Raw genomic sequence first — 17,148 nt, 5'->3', positions numbered from 1 at the left:
ACTACTGGGTATCTACCCAGACGAAAAGAAGTCATTATACAAAAAAAGATACTTGCGGCCAGGTGTAGTGGCTCACGCCTGTAATCCCAGCATTTTGGGAGGCCAAGGTGGGTGGATTATGAGGTCAGGAGATCAAGACCATCCTGGCTAACACGGTGAAACTCTGTCTCTACTAAAAATACAAAAACAAAATTAGCTGGGCTTGGTAGTGGGCACCTGTAGTCCCAGCTACTTGGGAGGCCTGAGGCAGGAGAATGGCATGAACCCAGGAGGCAGAGCTTGCAATGAGCCAAGATCATGCCACTGCACTCCAGCCTGGGCGATGGAGCGAGACTCCATCTCAAAAAAAATAAAATAAAAAGATACTTGCACACACGTTTATAGCAGCACAATTTGCAACTGCAAAAACGTGGAACCAACCCAAATGCCTATCAATCAACAAATGGATAAAGAAACTGTGAGATATCTATATCTATCTATATATCTATATCTATCTATCTATCTGTATGATGGAATACTACTCAGCCATAAACAAGAATGAATTAATGGCATTTGCAGCAACCTGGATGAGACTGGAGACTATTATTCTAAGTGAAGTACTCAGAAATGGAAAACCAAACATTGTATGTTCTCACTCATAAGTAGGAGCTAAAGCTATGAGGATACAAAGGCATAAGAATGACATGATGGACTTTAGGACTCAGGGAGAAAGGATGGGAAGGGGGTGAGGGATAAAAGACCACAAATAGGGTGCAGTGTTTACTGCCCGGGTGATGGGTGCACCAAAATCTCACAAATCACCACTAAAGAACTTATTCATGTAACCAAACACCACCTGTTACCCAATAACATATGGAAATAAAAATAAAATAAAGTAAAAGGAAAGGAAAGGTATTCTTTAATTTTATAGTAATTGAAAACAGAAAAACTGGCCAGACATGGTTTCTCACACCCATAATCCCAGCACTTTGGGAGGCCAAGACAGATGAATTGCTAGAGCCCAAGAGTTCAAGACCAGCCTGGGAAACATAGTGAGACCCTGTCTCTACAAAATATACTAAAGTTAGTTGGGCATGGTTGTGCATGCCTGTAGTCCCAGCTACTTAGTAGGTTGGGGTAGGAGGATCACTTTAGCCCAAGAGGCAGAGAGGTGAGCCAAGGTCATTCCACTGTCCTCCAACCTGGCAACAGAGGGAGAGACTGTCTCAAAAAAAAAGAAACAAAAACAAAACAAATAAAAGAAAAAAAGAAAAGAAAACAGAAAGATTAACTTACTAATTTTTTCATGTGCCTAAACTAGGTAAAAAGTAACACTTGGAATTTTTTTTTTTTTTTTTTTTTTTTTTTTTTTTTTTTTTTTTTTTGAGAATCTTGCTCTGTCACCCAGACTGGAGTACAGTAGCATGATCTTGGCTCACAGCAACCTCCATCTCCCAGGCTTAAGCAATTCTCGTGCCTCAGGCTCCTGAGTAGCTGGGATTACACTATGCCCAGCAAATTTTTTTGTATTTTTAGTAGAGACAGGGTTTCACCATGTTGACCAGGCTGGTCTCGAACTCCTGACCTCAGGTGATCTGCCAGCCTCAGCCTCCCAAAGTGCTGGGATAACTGGTATGAGCCACTGTGCCTGGCGGGATATTTTTTATGCCATTAAAAAAAAACTGCCTCTTCAGTTTAAATACCAATGAATGTAATTTAAATATCAGGGCTGGGAGCGGTGGCTTACGCCTGTAATCCCAGCACTTTGGGAGGCCCAGGCGGGCAGATCACTTGAGGTCAGGAGTTCGAGACCAGTCTGGCCACATGGTGGAAACCTCATCTCCACTAAAAATACATGGCAGCAGCAGGTGTGGTGGCAGGTGTGGAAGGCTGAGGCTGGAGAATCACTTGAACCTGGGAGGCGGAGGTTGCAGTGAGCCAAGATTGCGCCACTGCACTCCAGCCTGGACAACAGAGCGAGACTCTGTCTCTAAATAAATAAATAAATAAATAAATAAATAATTTAAATATCAGGAAAATCATGTGTTAGACCTAATAACAAATGATAATAATCAACTGAATTTTCAACTAGTTATTTTGGTATTGTAAGCTACAGTATTAGGAAAAGCACAGATTTTGAGATGTCAATTCAATTTGACTTGTAAAAAGTAATATATTATTTACCCAGCCCTGCTAAAAACATTATCTTTTGGCTCGATTAAAAACCCATTTCTGGGCTGGGGCGGTGGCTCACGCCTGTAATTTCAGCACTTTGGGAGGCCAAGGGAGGCGAATCACAAGGTCAGGAGTTCGAGACGAGCCTGGCTAACATGCTGAAACCCCCATCTCTACTGAAAATACAAAAAGTTAGCTGGGCATGGTGGCAGGCGCCTGTAATCCCAGCTACTCAGGAGGCTGAGGCAGGACAATCGCTTGAATACAGAAGGCAGAGGTTGCAGTGAGCTGAGATCGCCCCACTGCACTCCAGCCCGGAAGACAGTGTGAGACTGTCTCAAAAAAAAAACAAACCAAAACAAACCCGTTTCTATATTAGTTAGGGTAATGATAGTTGCTACGACAAATCCCAAGATCTCAGTAGCTTAACACAATAAAACTTCGTTTCTCAATTTAAAAAACATTGCATGGTACCCTTTTAAAATAAGAATTCAGAAGGCTCAGCATTGACAAATCTAAAAGTACTAGTTAAATTGTCAATTTAAAGATTCTACTGATAAGATACTGGCTCCACAGAGTAATATATAAATATAATTGGCCTCTCCATTAACACCACCACTATTCTTCCTGGTACTCACACCTACATCCGATAGTCAGCAAATTCTATCAATTTCACTACTTTCACCACCAATACTTCACCCTAGATGAAGCCTGGTCACATATGGCAGTGCAGAATCAGCCAAATAATAAGACAAAGAACAAGTTGGAAACATCCTGATATACTCTGGTCCAGAAACAGAAATAACCTACTCCAAATAAACAGCTGCTTAACAACTGGCCAAAAAAACCTCTGCTACCCACTTAACAGACATTGCTAAAAACCAAGGTGAGGAAAGCTCACTTGCTGGTATAACAGGTGAAAATAAGTCCTAACCTGGACTTTTTTGTTGTTTCTAAAAGGTTCATGTATATGCCAGTATTGAAAGTGTCTGACCCTTTAATGTTTAACTAAATATCAGAAACAGATCAAATATCATACATCTCTAACACATTTAAATTATCTCCTACAGTCTGATAAATGAGTTTAAAGCCAACAATACTTCTATATTTCAAGAACATCATTTAGTATCAAATGATTAAATTTTTTATGTCAAGGATTAAATGGGTCTTTCAATTATGTATGGCTTAAAAATCATGTTCCTAGTATATCCAACTTCAGCATAATCAAATTTCATATGCTAATTTTAAAATATTAATTAAAAATTTTTTAAATATCTATCATCTTAATAGTTCAGTAAATCAATCTTCAACTTACAGGTTAGTTCAATGAACTATAATCTAGTCCTTTAAAAGCAGTAACTATTAAGTACTTACATATAGTTCAGTCACAAATATCAAATAGCTTTAAAGAGCTGGGTCCCAGGAAGTGCACAAAATATCATTTCTGTGGGAAATGAATTCTGTAAATTTGTACTAGAACACATCTCCTTCCCATTTCCCACTAAAAGCATCCAATCTAAAACCCCTGAAAATTCAGAAACACTATAAATAGAGGCACAGTCACCCAAACTGCCTCTACCCCTTATCTCCTCGCAGTAACAGTAAGCAAAACTGTACATACAGAATATTACAGAGTAATGTTCTCTGGAACTCCAAAGAGACATTCCCAGTTTAACTGCTTCCACTCATGGGTGGAGATATATGATATTCACACAGCAAGTGATGTACACCTCTGATGTACAATAGAGCATGACAAAGTATATGACTATGGTTCACACAAACTGGTAGACTGTGAAGACAGGACAAAGATATGTGCACTGTAGTCTTCAGATATTATGCATCCAATCTTTCCTATAATTTCTCAGAATAAAGAGAAATAACCACACATTAAGCTAAGTGTTAGCACAACAGTAAGGCTGTTATCCATTTATCTGCAGCCTTTAGACAATAAACCTGCCAAACATATACATCTCTTTTTATAGCTCAACTGGTTCTTTTTAGTTTACAAGTATATAACTGAGATGGCCGAGTCCCTAATGCTTTTCTTCATTTTATTATATATAACCATCATATATAATGTGTACAGTAAATCCAACCTGGGTTCAATTCTAATTCTACTCCTTAGAGTCTGACCTAAGCAAAAAAAAAAATCACCAAGCCTCGGTTTCTTCATCTATAAAGTAGAGCTAACTATAAACCTTACATCATAAGAAGTCTATGTAATAAAGCATATCAAATGCTTATTATAATGCCTGGCACACATGGCAAACACTTAGTAAATGGTAAAGTCAGAGCAGTTAAATAAAAGCATTCTAGACAATCAAAGCAGAATTGATTATGTTAAAAAAAGAAACTTAAGCTAAAAGTTCTACAAAAATCCTATCTGGAAAGTATTGATAAATGATTAAACATTACCTTGATAATAATGTTATTATATTTTCCAAAAAGACATAAGGCTACAAATAACATTAAGCAGTAAAATTTTAGTGAGCAGTCATTCAAAGCTTTTAGTCTGTTTTTCATCAACTTTCACATTCAATTTGATAGTACCCTTTGTTCAAAAGAGGTTTTAAAATCTTGAACTATATTTCCCGGTGACATGAAACCCTCTTAAATGCATTAAAATCTTCTAAGACAATAGTTTTATAAAACAAAAATTATTTTGTTTATGGATTATAGCCCCTTTAAATCAATAATCCCAAAGTGGTTAAACAAGTAGACTTTTTAAAATGACCTAAGTAAGGTAATAGGAAATTACAAAACTAAGAAAGATACAATTTCAAATGATATAAGCTATTTCTACCTATAATAAAAGTAAGACTTCTGATTGCAGGCAATTTGGTTATGGAGTGTTATAATCTCACAATAGAACTTATATACACAATTGGTTCTATTCTTGCTTCTTTAATTCTAATAGAATCTGAGAGTAAAGGAACAGTTTGAAAAAACAGCACAAACCTGCCTAGCTGATCAGGAGAGGTAGATAAGATGACTGCTTAGTTTAACAGCATGAATGGCAAAGACAGAGGAAAACTTTCCAGAACTGAGGGACACAATCAAGAAGTATTTTGACCCCAAAACTGAAAAATGGAGAGCCAAGTCATGCAAGCCCCAAAAAGGTTTGCCTTCAAAATTGAATTCAGAGTGAATCAGGTCCACCTTAGTGACTGCTTGTTCATAAGAACAGATACAGTAAGAGAACGAGAAAAGTACCTAACGGGACTTAGAGACTGATATTTTTAAAATTTTCTCTAGGATGATCCATCTGTTATCAACCATTTTGATATTTACATCTCTAACAACTAAGTCTAAACTCAGATTAAAGTCTGAAACTCAAGTAAAAGTGGTCTTCTTGCCAAGTATCTTTACCACCAAACAGCAATTACCTAAATTTTAGAATTATTTCACAGTGCAGGCCAATTTCAGGATCTGAAAAGCTAGTCATGAAGTGATGTCAAATGTCATATTACAATACAACTCATAATTAACTATATATTCTATTAATATAAACTAGTGCACTTCCCATTTCCTAAACCAAGTCCTAAAGCAATTATCAATATCATTCAAAGTTAACTCCAAAAGAGCTCAAAACTCCACATCCGAGGTTTTTAATTATGACTTTGTGAACATTTTCACAAATATGGCAACTGCCTAAATTCCTAACTAGAAAACACCTTTCCCTTCATAGATCATTAAGGATCTATAATCTTTTTTACCTAATACTGTATTACTAAGTAACATACTAATATAAAACAAAGTCATCAGTGCAAACATTAACTCCAAAAGAATAGTTAAGGCCAGGAGTGGTGGCTCATGCCTATAATCCCAGCACTTTGTGAGGCCGAGGTAGGTGGATCATCTGAGGTCAGGAGTTTGATACCAGCCTGACCAACATGGTGAAACCCCATCTCTACTAAAAATACAAAATTAGCCAAGCGTGGTGTCACATGCCTGTAATCCCAGCAACTGGGGAGGCTGAGGTAGGAGAATTGCTTGAACGCAGGAGACAGAACTTGCAGCGAGCCGAGATAGCACCATTGCACTCCAGCCTGGGCAACAAAAGCGAAACTCCATCTCAAAAAAAAAAAAAAAAGAATAGTTTAAAAAAGGAAGCTATCAGAGTGTGATTCTTGTCTGCTTAAAACTGTAATCAACTCTTGAAGAAAACGTAAATGTCCCTGTGAATCTTTTCTTGAAACAGCTACACATTCCCCTAACCCCTACTCCAGACACAACCATTCCCTTCCTGTGCTCCTATGCAGCACACAGAACATCCCTCCTGTATAACACTAGTCACATACTATTATGGTTATTTACTTACATGTCACTGGATCTGAGCTTCATAAAAGCAAAGGACTCTTACCATCATCTTCACACTTAGCATAAATATTCAAATGCTAGGCCAATAAAATCCTAGTTAAATAAATAAATGAAGACAAAAAAAAATGTGCTTTGACAGGGAGGGGTACATTTGTTCTAAGTTTACTAGGGGAGGGAGAAGTGCATTTAACATATCCATATGGAGACTGTGATTAGTCAAATCAGTATCTGACCATGAAACTAGGATCCTAAGATTTTACGACTTCACAGAGTTCAGCCAGAATTCCATTAACAGCATATAGACATATGACCTATCCTTGTAGGATCCTAAAAGGACAATCTCAAATTTTTATTCTTTCCCCTCTAGCAGCACCAATTTATTTTCCTAGAAGCCACTGCCCACAGGGACAAAGGCCCTCCACCTACCCCTGACCCATCAGATCCAATTAGAGCAATGTTAATGACAGCCATCAACTTTTTACTCACTTACAACTTTTTACAACTTTTTACACACTCCTGTTCCTACAAAACACTGCAGCTCTACTCCACTAAGTCCACACACTGATAACGAAAGTAGGCATATGTGCAAGGAAGATGCACAAGAAATTATCTCTGTTAAACATAACAGCACTTGAAAACTAAAACACAGAATCAATGTTTAGTCATGGCAGGTGGTCAGAAAAACCTAAACTTCCTTTATAATATTACTTAACAGCAAACTGTTCTGAATTCTAAAAAATGACCTTACAAAGTAAACTTTTAGGACTCCAACTCCTATGTTGAGGACTACGTATGGCTTTGCGATACCATTAAACTGCTGCTCAATAACTGTGATGCTTCAAATCAATTCTCTTGTGATAAGAATGTAAACTTACTACATCTAGTAACTATACAAAGTTTTCAGTGAAATTCTATGACGATAAGCACACATAACCGCGCTGCTCCAGAGCTCCACCCACTCTCAACCTAGAAATGAAAGTTAGCCATTACAATTCACTTAAAGAAAACTTGTCAAAGGAGAAAAAAAGGTTTGCCATGTTAATCATTAATAGGCTGCATAGTATTTGGTTTAGCCTCCAAAAGTGCCTCCAGTGTGGCTATAAGAGGCAGGCAGGTTGTGAAGGAGAAGAGAAGTTCTGCAACACATCTCATCCTCAGACAGCTAACTAATGTACAGCGGCACTGACATCCTCCACCAGTGATCAGTGCTGCACAGACACACCTCCTGCCAAAAGCAGGCCTCTTCAGGGGTAGATAAGGCAGACAGGCTTCCCACTCCCATCTCAGGTACTTTTTTAAAAAAAAAAGTTTTAGAAAAGTGATAAATTGGTCTATAAACTGCAGACTAAGTCTCTTTTGGTTTAATAGTACAATGTAAATAAAGATCTTGCCTAAGTACATACCAGAGCATACATTTGTTATGAACAGTATTGTGGAAGTCTATGACTTTCAATTGACTATCCTAAAAATCTATTTTCCACTTCAAAAATGTGTAAAACTAATCATATGCAACAGGAAATCTTTTGTAATCAAGATATTTTCAAACAAATTGTTACTCCCTGTGTAAATCTTAACTTTCAAACAAAAGATGTGAACAAACAGGGGCTCTAACTAGTTTGTTTCAAGTACTTAAATTCCTCAGGGTTTTTTTTCTCCTCCTACTAAAAATATTTGTATCACAAAGTACTGATAAACACAGCTAACGCCAACTAAGAGTTGTTTTTCTAAACCTCCTGTTTTTGCAGTAACTGCCCCATTTCTGTGGTTCTTCTGCAAGCCTAAAAGCCTAACTAAACTTAATACAACACTGAAACGGTCATAATTCATTAATATAATATAGATCAAGTGTTTTCCTTAACTTAGGTGCATAAAACAAGTGTTAAGCATAGAAAGCATAGTTGCCTTTCAACAGATCCATGCTTAAACGTGCCTGATTCCAAAAGTATTTCCCACCCTAAAATCCAATCCTTTTCATTAAACAAAAGTTTTAATAAACACTACTTATTCAAGAATTTAAAAATGTATACAATGGAGAATGTGAAAGTCTCACTTTCATATACAGTACTCTACATGACAGTACACTCACTTCTTTTCTAAACTATTCCAAGACTCCTTAATTACCAACTACAACCTTTCAAAACTGACTTTGGGGACAGATGGAGCTGTACTGTATTTTATTTATTATCTTTGCAATATCCAGACATGATTCAGAATGGAACACAGAACAGAAAAGTCATATAAGAATGCACCAAATGGTGGTGGGGTGGAGGGCAGTTCTCTTTAAAATTAATGTCCATGTATCCGCTACAGGAGAAAAATGTTGAAAGGGGTGGTGGTGAACACTTATAATTCTCTGGTCCTTGAAATATATATAGTAATCTTGAAAGTATAATTTTTATAGGGGCCACATACTTATTTCTAAGAAAAAAAAATTCTTCAATTTCTGTTTAAATTTCTGGGTCAAGTGTTGAAAGTAAAAAGGAATGTTAGTCTAAGAAGCAATAAAAGCTCTGATACGGGTTGTAGTGCTTTTATCTTTTTTTTTTTTTTTTAAGAAAGGATATATCTCTCACTTGCGTATTAGGTTGATGACTCTAAGCCCAAAGAAAGTGGTCCCTTTTCCAGGTGTGCCAAGTCTTTTTTTTTTTTTTTTTTTTTTTGAGACAGAGTCTCACTCTGTCACTCAGGCTGGACTGCAGTGGCCCGATCTTGGCTCACTGCAACCTCTGCCTCCCGGGTTCAAGCGATTCTCCTGCCTCAGCCTCCTGAAAAGCTGGGATGACAGGCGCAAGCCACCACACCCGGCTAATTTTTTAATTTTTAGTAGAGATGGGGTTTCACCATGTTGGTAAGTCTGGTCTCCTGATCCTGACCTCGTGATCCGCCAGCCTCGGCCTCCCAAACTGCAGGGATTACAGGCGTGAGCCACCGCGCCCGGCCTTGCCTGCCAATTCTTAAGTCCCTTGATATTTCTGCTTTCTCTTACTAATTAACTGAATCTCATCAGGAAAATATTAATGATGGTTCGAACACTCAGGAGACACAACCTCAGAACTCAAAATACCTCGCGGTCTACCAAAAGAGACCTATTTGAGTCAAGACTGGAGGGGAGGAGCAGGAAAAAGGAGGGTACACGGCACGAAAAGCTGCTGGTCAGAGCAGCTGCCCCCAGCTTTTACACACTTACTGGTTTGCTAGGGTAAACGTTAGATAGATGCGTTTTTAGTTTCCCCACGGTCCAGTTCAAGAAGCAGCTAATAGTCTGGTCACTGTATTTCTGATTCGGTGCTTTAATGATGAGGGTCACAGGAATCTCCATCCCACTTTGGTCCATGGTGCCCCCAAAGTCAGACAGAGTCAAGAGGAGCAGCAGTTAACCCCAAAAGAGCCGAGGTGGTCACCGCCGGCGCGACTGGGATGCGGCCAGAAGTGAGTTCTTAATATTCCGTGTCCAAGTCAGTTACAAGTGCACTGGGCGATACGAAGGCCATTGCCGGTATCAAGGATGGACTGAGGTGGTGGCGACGGCGACGGTGGGGTCTGGGTGCTGGGCCGTGGATGCACCTCTCCCCGCCAGGTCCGGGCTCCGCCGGGCTCCAGACTGTGGAGGCAGTCGCGAGGAGAGAGGAAGCTATAAGAAGGAAGGGTGGGAGGGATGAGGGCACGACGGCCGGCCAGGTGTCACTGCCCCGCCCCACCGCGACCCCCAAGCTGAAACGCAACAAGGCCCCTACGCCACAGCCCCCTGTGCGGGTTGGAGAAAGGGCTAGGCCGCTCAGGGCGGTCAGCCGGGACTGGGGTACCTGAGAGAAGGCCGCGGGGCCCGCCACCACCGCCCTCCGCGCCCAGACAGGGCCGCCAGCCACACCGTCCGGCGGGGCGTTCTCCGCTGCAGCCGCTCCCTTCCTGCTGCGCGGCGGCGGGCACGGCCCAGCCCCGGGTCTCGCGAGGAGGCGCGGGTGGCAGGGAGAGAAGTTGACCCAAGGGCGCGGCCCGGCTTTCCGCCTGACCCTTCAGTCTGGACAGCTCAGGGTGGCGCAAGGCAGGGCAGGGCCGGGGACGGCCCAGGCGACTGCAGGTGGCAGGAGGGCGGGGACAAGAGCCGTTGGGCCGGCCTCAGGCGCGCTGGTTTTGTTGTTATTGTGAGGATAGTCTGGGGCCCCTTTAAGCCGGAACAGGCAGGGAGGAAGTGCGTCACCGGCGGCACGCCCCTGCACATGGCCATCCTCCGTCCCCGCCAGCCCTGCCAACCGTCCCCCTGCCGCCCGCTGGCCGCGCTGGGGCTGCCCGGGATTCTAGCTGCCAGGCTTCGCGTCACCAAGCGGCAGGTCGGGCTCCTCGGAGCCTCTCCCTCCTGGCCCTTTGCTCGGACTCGGCCCCAGCTGCCCTGAGGCCTACCCACTAACTCGGCTGGCGCTAGCCTACCCTGTCTTGACCGCACCCTGAAGATTTAGGAAGTCTCTCTCCATCCCAAGAGTCGTCTCTGCAAAAGCTAATGTCCTTCCTGGTGCTGAACCACACTTCTGCTCAAAATGTGTTGAGCGCCGTCTGTCTGCAAAGCAAGGTGCCAGGAGCTTTGGCGGAGAAGCCGTGAGGTACATGCATAAAGAGTACAGGCTTTTGGTAAAACCCGAAGTCCTCCTCTACTTTCTGGGGGACCCTGGCCGTCCTTGCTGGGCCTCCCTTGACTTCTCTAATGGGGACGGTAATGCCTACCTGACCGCAAGCTGAGTAAATGAGCTATGAGAGCAAACTGTGGTGCAATTCTAGCGTGTGCCAGCCTCTCAAGCGTCAGTTTCCGTCTCGTTCCTCTTAATCTTCACTAAAATCCACAAGTATTCATTGAGCACCTAATGCGTGTTCAGTATGGTGGGAGATGAGGGATGACTATTATTTTTCTATTTTTATAGGTTAGACATAGGAACAAAAAGTTGAGTCTATTGCCCATAGCCAACCTTTTCTTCATTTTCTGCTGTGGTTTAGGAGTCGGTATACTAAGTTAAGGGTTGTTGGATGTGCATTTTCACAGCTCCCGACTTCCACTTAAGAATAGATAATACAGGGGACTTTGCGAGCTGGCTTCTTTCCCTCTCACTTCCAGAAGGGCTTCGAGGTAGCCACCACTGAATTAGTTGAGAGACAAGGCACCCCTCCTGAGGAAATCTCAATTGCACAACCCCTGCTATGCCCCAACTGAACAGGAAGCAGTTAGAGCAGTGGTCAAACCTCCCTAACAGCACTTGGGTTTTCCTGTTGAGAGAGGGGACTGAGAGCCAGGACTAGTTGGATTTCCTAGGCAGACTAAGAATCCCTAAGCGTAGCTGGGAAGATGACCGCATCCACCTTTAAACACGGAGCTTGCAACTTAGCTTACACCGGACCAATCAGGTAGTAAAGAGAGCTCACTAAAATGCTAATTAGGCAAAAACAGGAGGTAAAGAAATAGCCAATCATCTGTCGCCTGAGAGCACAACAGGAGGGACAATGATCAGGATATAAACCTATAGGCATTCGAACCAGCAACAGCTACCCTCTTTGGGTCCCCTCCCTTTGTAAGGGAGCTCTGTTTTCAATCTTAAATCTTGCAACTGCACACACTTCTGGTCAGTGTTTGTTACCACTCAAGCTGAGCTTTCGCTCGCGGTCCACCACTGCTGTTTGCTGCTGTCGCAGACCCGCAGCTGACTGCCATCCCTCTGGATCCGGCAGGGCGTCCACTGTGCTCCTGATACAGCGAGGCACCCATTGCCGCTCCTGATCAGGCTAAAGGCTTGCCATTGTTCCTGCACAGCTAAGTGCCCAGGTTCGTCCTAATCGAGCTAAACACTAGTCACTGGGTTCCATGGTTCTCTTCCATGACTCACAGCTTCTAATAGAGCTATAACTCTCACCACATGGTCGAAGATTCCATTCCTTGAAATCTGTGAGGCCAAGAACTCCAGGTCAGAGAACACAAGACTTGCCACCTTGGAAGTGGCCTGTGGCCATCTTGGAAGAGGCCCACCACCATCTTGGGAACTCGGGGAGCAAGGACCTCCCAGTAACACAGTGACCAGGGGGAGATTCTTCCTCTCAACAGCTAATGCACCAGGATCTCTTACACCCTACACTCCCTCGCCTTGCTCTTCACGGTAGAACACATACCATATCTTAGCTGTACTCTATCAATTGCACATCTGAAGTAAATAGTGAAGTCTCCTTTGTTTCCAGTCATGGAGCAACAACTTGCTATGATACTGGCCTTCTGTAGCAGACTCTTCTTTATCTACCCAGGCACTCTAATGGAACTTTAATTCTAGCTAAAGTTATTTTCTCAGACTCTCTTGAAGCAAGGCGCAGCCATTTGACACACTTCTAGCCAGTGAGTTGAATGTTGAACTTACTGCTGAGGCTTCTAGGAAAGCGCTTAGATGGAAGGGCTCTGCGAATCAGAGCTCATCTTTGCCCTACACCTGTCTTGAAGAGCTACAGCACTCGTTCACTCATGAAACAACAAACAATGGCCTGCATGCCAAGGATGGCAGAGCGGAAAAGTGTAAAGAGGCTGGGCATTTGATGCCATTGTTGTGCCACCAGACAAGCCCTAGGCTATCTTCCCTAAGACTTCTTGTTTTGGGTCAAATTCCTGTTTAAGCCAGAAAGTTTTCACAACCTTCACCACCCATTCCTGCAGCTGTTGTCTCATGCTTGTGACTCAGACTTCCAGGAATCCTTTAGAAGTGATGTGGTGATCTCGTTTGGCACTATGCAATGTACATTATTAATGAAGCTACCCTAATAAATATTAAGACAGAATGTGCATTTCACAGTGATTCAAATACTCTTTAACACTCTTTAAAACAGAGTCCATCAGCGGTTCGCTAACACAGAGAAAAACATTTAAAATTGTAATAAAGGCTGGGCGCAATGGCTTGCCTCTAATCCCAGAACTTCGGGAGGCCAAGGCAGGTAGATTGCTTGAGCTCAGGACTTCAAGACCAGCCTGAGCAACATGGAGAAACCCCATCTCTACAAAAAAATTCAAAAATCAGCCGGGTGTGGTGGTGCACGCCTGTGTTCCCAGCTACTCTGAAGGCTGAGGTGGGAGGATTGCTTCAACCCAGAAGGCAGAGGTTGCAGTGAGCTGAGACCGCATCCAGCCTGGGTCATAGAGTGAGACTCTGTCTCAAAAAAGAATAAAAAGTAAAAATAAAATTGCAATGAACATTGAAGAAATTGAAATATATGGGTACAAAGATGTTATAGTATCAGAAAAAATGACTTTTTTTAAACTTTATAGCCACTTGAATTAAGTTCCTAAAAATGCTTTTGATGCTGTTGAGCTTGGCCATGATAACAGTATGTAAATATCCCACTGTTGTTAAAATATGTATAAACAGGTATGTGTCCAGAGCAGTGTATGAAAGGGTGGTTCCCAGAATATTGATAGTGTTTAATGTGGAATTTGGGCTAGGAAAAATAATTACCAATGAGGAGATACAAGATAGCAGCAGTTAGGGAGAGGCCATCCATGGAGCTGCCGATTTAAATCACCGTCCATTTTAGCAGATAAGAACTGGAAATGTCAAAGAATAATTGCCAGCTCAGTTGCCATCTGTTACTAAAGATAGCCCCGGCCAGGTGCAATGGCTCACACCTGTAATCCCAACCCTTTGGGAGGCTGAGGCAAGTGGATCACCTGAGGTCAGGAATTCAAGACCAGCCTGGCCAACATGGTGAAACTCCGTCTCTACTAAAAATACAAAAACTGAGCTAGGTGTGGTGGTGCATTCCTGTAATCTCAGCCACTAGGGAGACTGAGGCAGGAGAATTGTTTGAACCCAGGAGGCAGAGGTTGCAGTGAGCTGAGATTGTGCCACTGCACTCCAGCCTGGTCGACAGAGCAAGACTCAGTCTCAAAAAAAAAAAAAAAAAAAAAACCCGTAATGAGAACTCTCAAGAGTACCATGGTAATATAATATGGTAATAGATAATAAAGCAGTCATGATCATTAATAATAAATAGAATACTTCTACTTCAACTGAGGAATGGAAAACTAAACATCATATGTTCTCATACGTCCCTAAGCTATGAGGATGCAAAGGCATAAGAATGATACAATGGACTTTGGGGACTTGCAGGGAAAGGGTGAGAAGAGTGTAAGGGATAAAAGACTACAAATTGGGTTCAGTGTATACTGCTCAGGTGATGGGTGCACCAAAATCTTACAAATCACCGAAGAACTTATGTAACTAAATACCACCTGTTCCCCAAAAAACTATGGAAATTAAAAATTAAAAAATAAGTATAGTACTTCTCTGCTTTAGCCATATTAACTATTCAGTACACGTAAGTAAGCTTAGCAATTCAGTGATTTCTGACTGTCGGGTAGCTCTCTTTGTTAACAAAATATAAATTTGAAGAAAGTTATTTGTAAATAATAATAATGGATTTCTGTGAATTAATGGGATGTTTGTTTACTTCCACTTCTTTGAGGTGTAAAAGAGAACAGCTAGAAAACACATATTGCGGCTGGACATGGTGGCTCACACCTGTAATCCTAGCACTTTGGGAGGCTGAGGCGAGCAGATCACCTGAGGTCAGGAGTTCGAGACCAACCTGGCCAACATGATGAAACCCCATCACTACTAAAAATACAAAAGTTAGCTGGGCATGGTGGCATGCACCTGTAGTCCCAGCTATTCAGGAGGCTGAGGCAGGAGAATCGCTTGAACCCAGGAGGCAGATGTGGCAGTGAGCCAAGATCACACCACTGTACTCCAGCTTGAGTGACAGAGTGACACTTCCGTCTTAGGGGAAAAAAAACACACACACACACATTGATTCATTCAGTGAGATTACAGGTTCCTTTAAAAATTCAAAGAAAGTGCTTGTCACTGAGCTTTTCTTACTGAAATTTGGAGTGCCTTCCAGGAAGCTAAAATACTTTTATGATGTTGAGTAGCATAGTTTGAGTTTGTTTGATAGCTCTCTTGGAAGGAAAGACTTCAAGTGATGATCTTGCAGTTTCAAGTTTCAGAGATGATGTTGGCCATCTGGCTTCTGATTCCATTCATTTCCACTTTCACCATCCTTGTCATATTTTAAAAAGACTGTGTCACAAAGCATCTAATCAAATCTTAATCAAGTTTATTGTTTTTAAAAAATGAAAACCTACACTGGAAGCCTAAGAAAATTAGCTCATTTCAACACTCCACTTTAAAAATCATAAATGGTCCCAGATGTTTGATCACAAGCCATCTTGTAGGAAATGAAACAAAACCATTCATTAAATGCCAAATGGGTGTTTTGAATTATATGTCATCTAATGAATTCTTAGAACAGTCTTGAGAGATAGTGAGGACACTGAAGCTCAGAAAGGGTAAGTATCCTGCCCAAAATCACACAGTAAGTTCCAAATAGAGTTCTGTCTCCACTGTAATGCACACACTTTCCACTACACTGAACTTTATTACTTAAAGATAATCATGGGTAACAAGACACATTCAGGAGGAAAAGGCTTTCAGGAACATCTTAGAGGTTATCTAGATCAGTCTTCTAGGTACCTCCAGAATGAATCAGTCTTACCACATCTCTGAAGGGTGATTAGCCAATTGACTTAGCTCTTTCTAGAGAGATGGATCACCATAGTTTTTACTGCAACATGACAGGTTTTAAACAGCCGTGGTAATTATAACTGAATTGAAATTTGCATTCCTATAATTTGTCATTGGGCCTACAATGATCAATCCAAAATGTGTTTACTCTTATTCCACATACCAGCCCTTCAAATAGACAACTATAAAATGCTCTTTATATCTTCTGCAGGCTAAATAGCCTTAGATCCTTCAACAATTCTTTAGTTTCCAGATCTCTCAGAATAATGACTCACCTTTGAACATACTAGTTTGTAAATCGCCCCATAAATTATGAACACAATAAGCACAGTAGTTCATACATATTGTGATTTCTCTGTAATAGTCTTCATAAAGACACATCTATATTTCTATTAGTTTGTTAATAGAAATCTACCTAATCTGGTTTAGCAGTTGAGTTTCCTGCTTTTCAGGAACTCTATGTCTAGTCAGTATTTACAGTGACCATTTGGCTAAGAAAGAAACCTCTTGTTTCTCTGATGATTCAGTCTAATGACTTATTTAGGATAACAATTGGAGAATATTGTAGGTAAATACCATCTCACTGAGACTCTTTTAGGTGACCAGAGAAGCAGTAGGGGAAAGAGGGAAAATCATTTACATTGTTCACCCTTTGAGAATTTTTACCTAAGTGTATGTGTTAGTTGTCTATTGCTGTAAAACAAATTGCCTCCAAAACTGTGGGTCAGAAATTTGGGAGCAGCTTAACTGGGAGTTCTGGTTTGAGGCTCTCATGGCATTGCAGTCAAGATTTCAGGTGGCATTCAGTCATCTGAAGACTTGATTGGGACTGGAAGATCTACTTTCCAGATGTCTCACTCATAAGGCTGGCATGCTGGTGCTGGTTACTAGTATGAAGTCTCAGTTCCTCCCCATGTGGGCCTCTCTGTAGAACTGCCTGAGCATCCTCAAAACATGGCAGCTGGATTCCCCCAGAATGAGAGAGCCAAAAGACCAATGCCTTTTATGACTTAATCTTGGAAATTACATAAATACTGTCACCTGCGTTGTGTTCTTTAGTCACATAGCCCTGAGTCAG

At 41.6% G+C, this 17,148-nt stretch overlaps 1 protein-coding gene across 3 annotated transcripts in view; it reads right to left on the bottom strand.

The window, feature by feature from the left end:
- Nucleotides 1-10,614, bottom strand: part of HERPUD2 (HERPUD family member 2) — a 56,298-nt gene extending 45,684 nt beyond the window's left edge. The window contains exons 1-2 of one of the 3 annotated variants that reach the window (XM_007981626.3): nt 10,278-10,614; nt 9,662-10,105 (exon numbers count right to left, since the gene is read on the bottom strand). In XM_007981626.3, the coding sequence (XP_007979817.1) occupies nt 9,662-9,808 (147 nt within the window). In that variant the 5' untranslated portion in view covers nt 9,809-10,105; nt 10,278-10,614. Of the gene's footprint in view, nt 1-9,661; nt 10,256-10,277 lie in introns of those variants that run through there. The other 2 variants (XM_007981627.3, XM_038004829.2) reach the window with 2 other exon arrangements.
- Nucleotides 10,615-17,148: the final 6,534 nt, after the last annotated feature.

The sequence above is a fragment of the Chlorocebus sabaeus genome, chromosome 21 (assembly GCF_047675955.1).
Source record: "Chlorocebus sabaeus isolate Y175 chromosome 21, mChlSab1.0.hap1, whole genome shotgun sequence".
In the NCBI taxonomy this organism is placed as follows: domain Eukaryota; kingdom Metazoa; phylum Chordata; class Mammalia; order Primates; family Cercopithecidae; genus Chlorocebus; species Chlorocebus sabaeus.
Note: the sequence above shows the minus strand (reverse complement) of the source record. Positions and strands in the feature narration are given on the sequence as shown.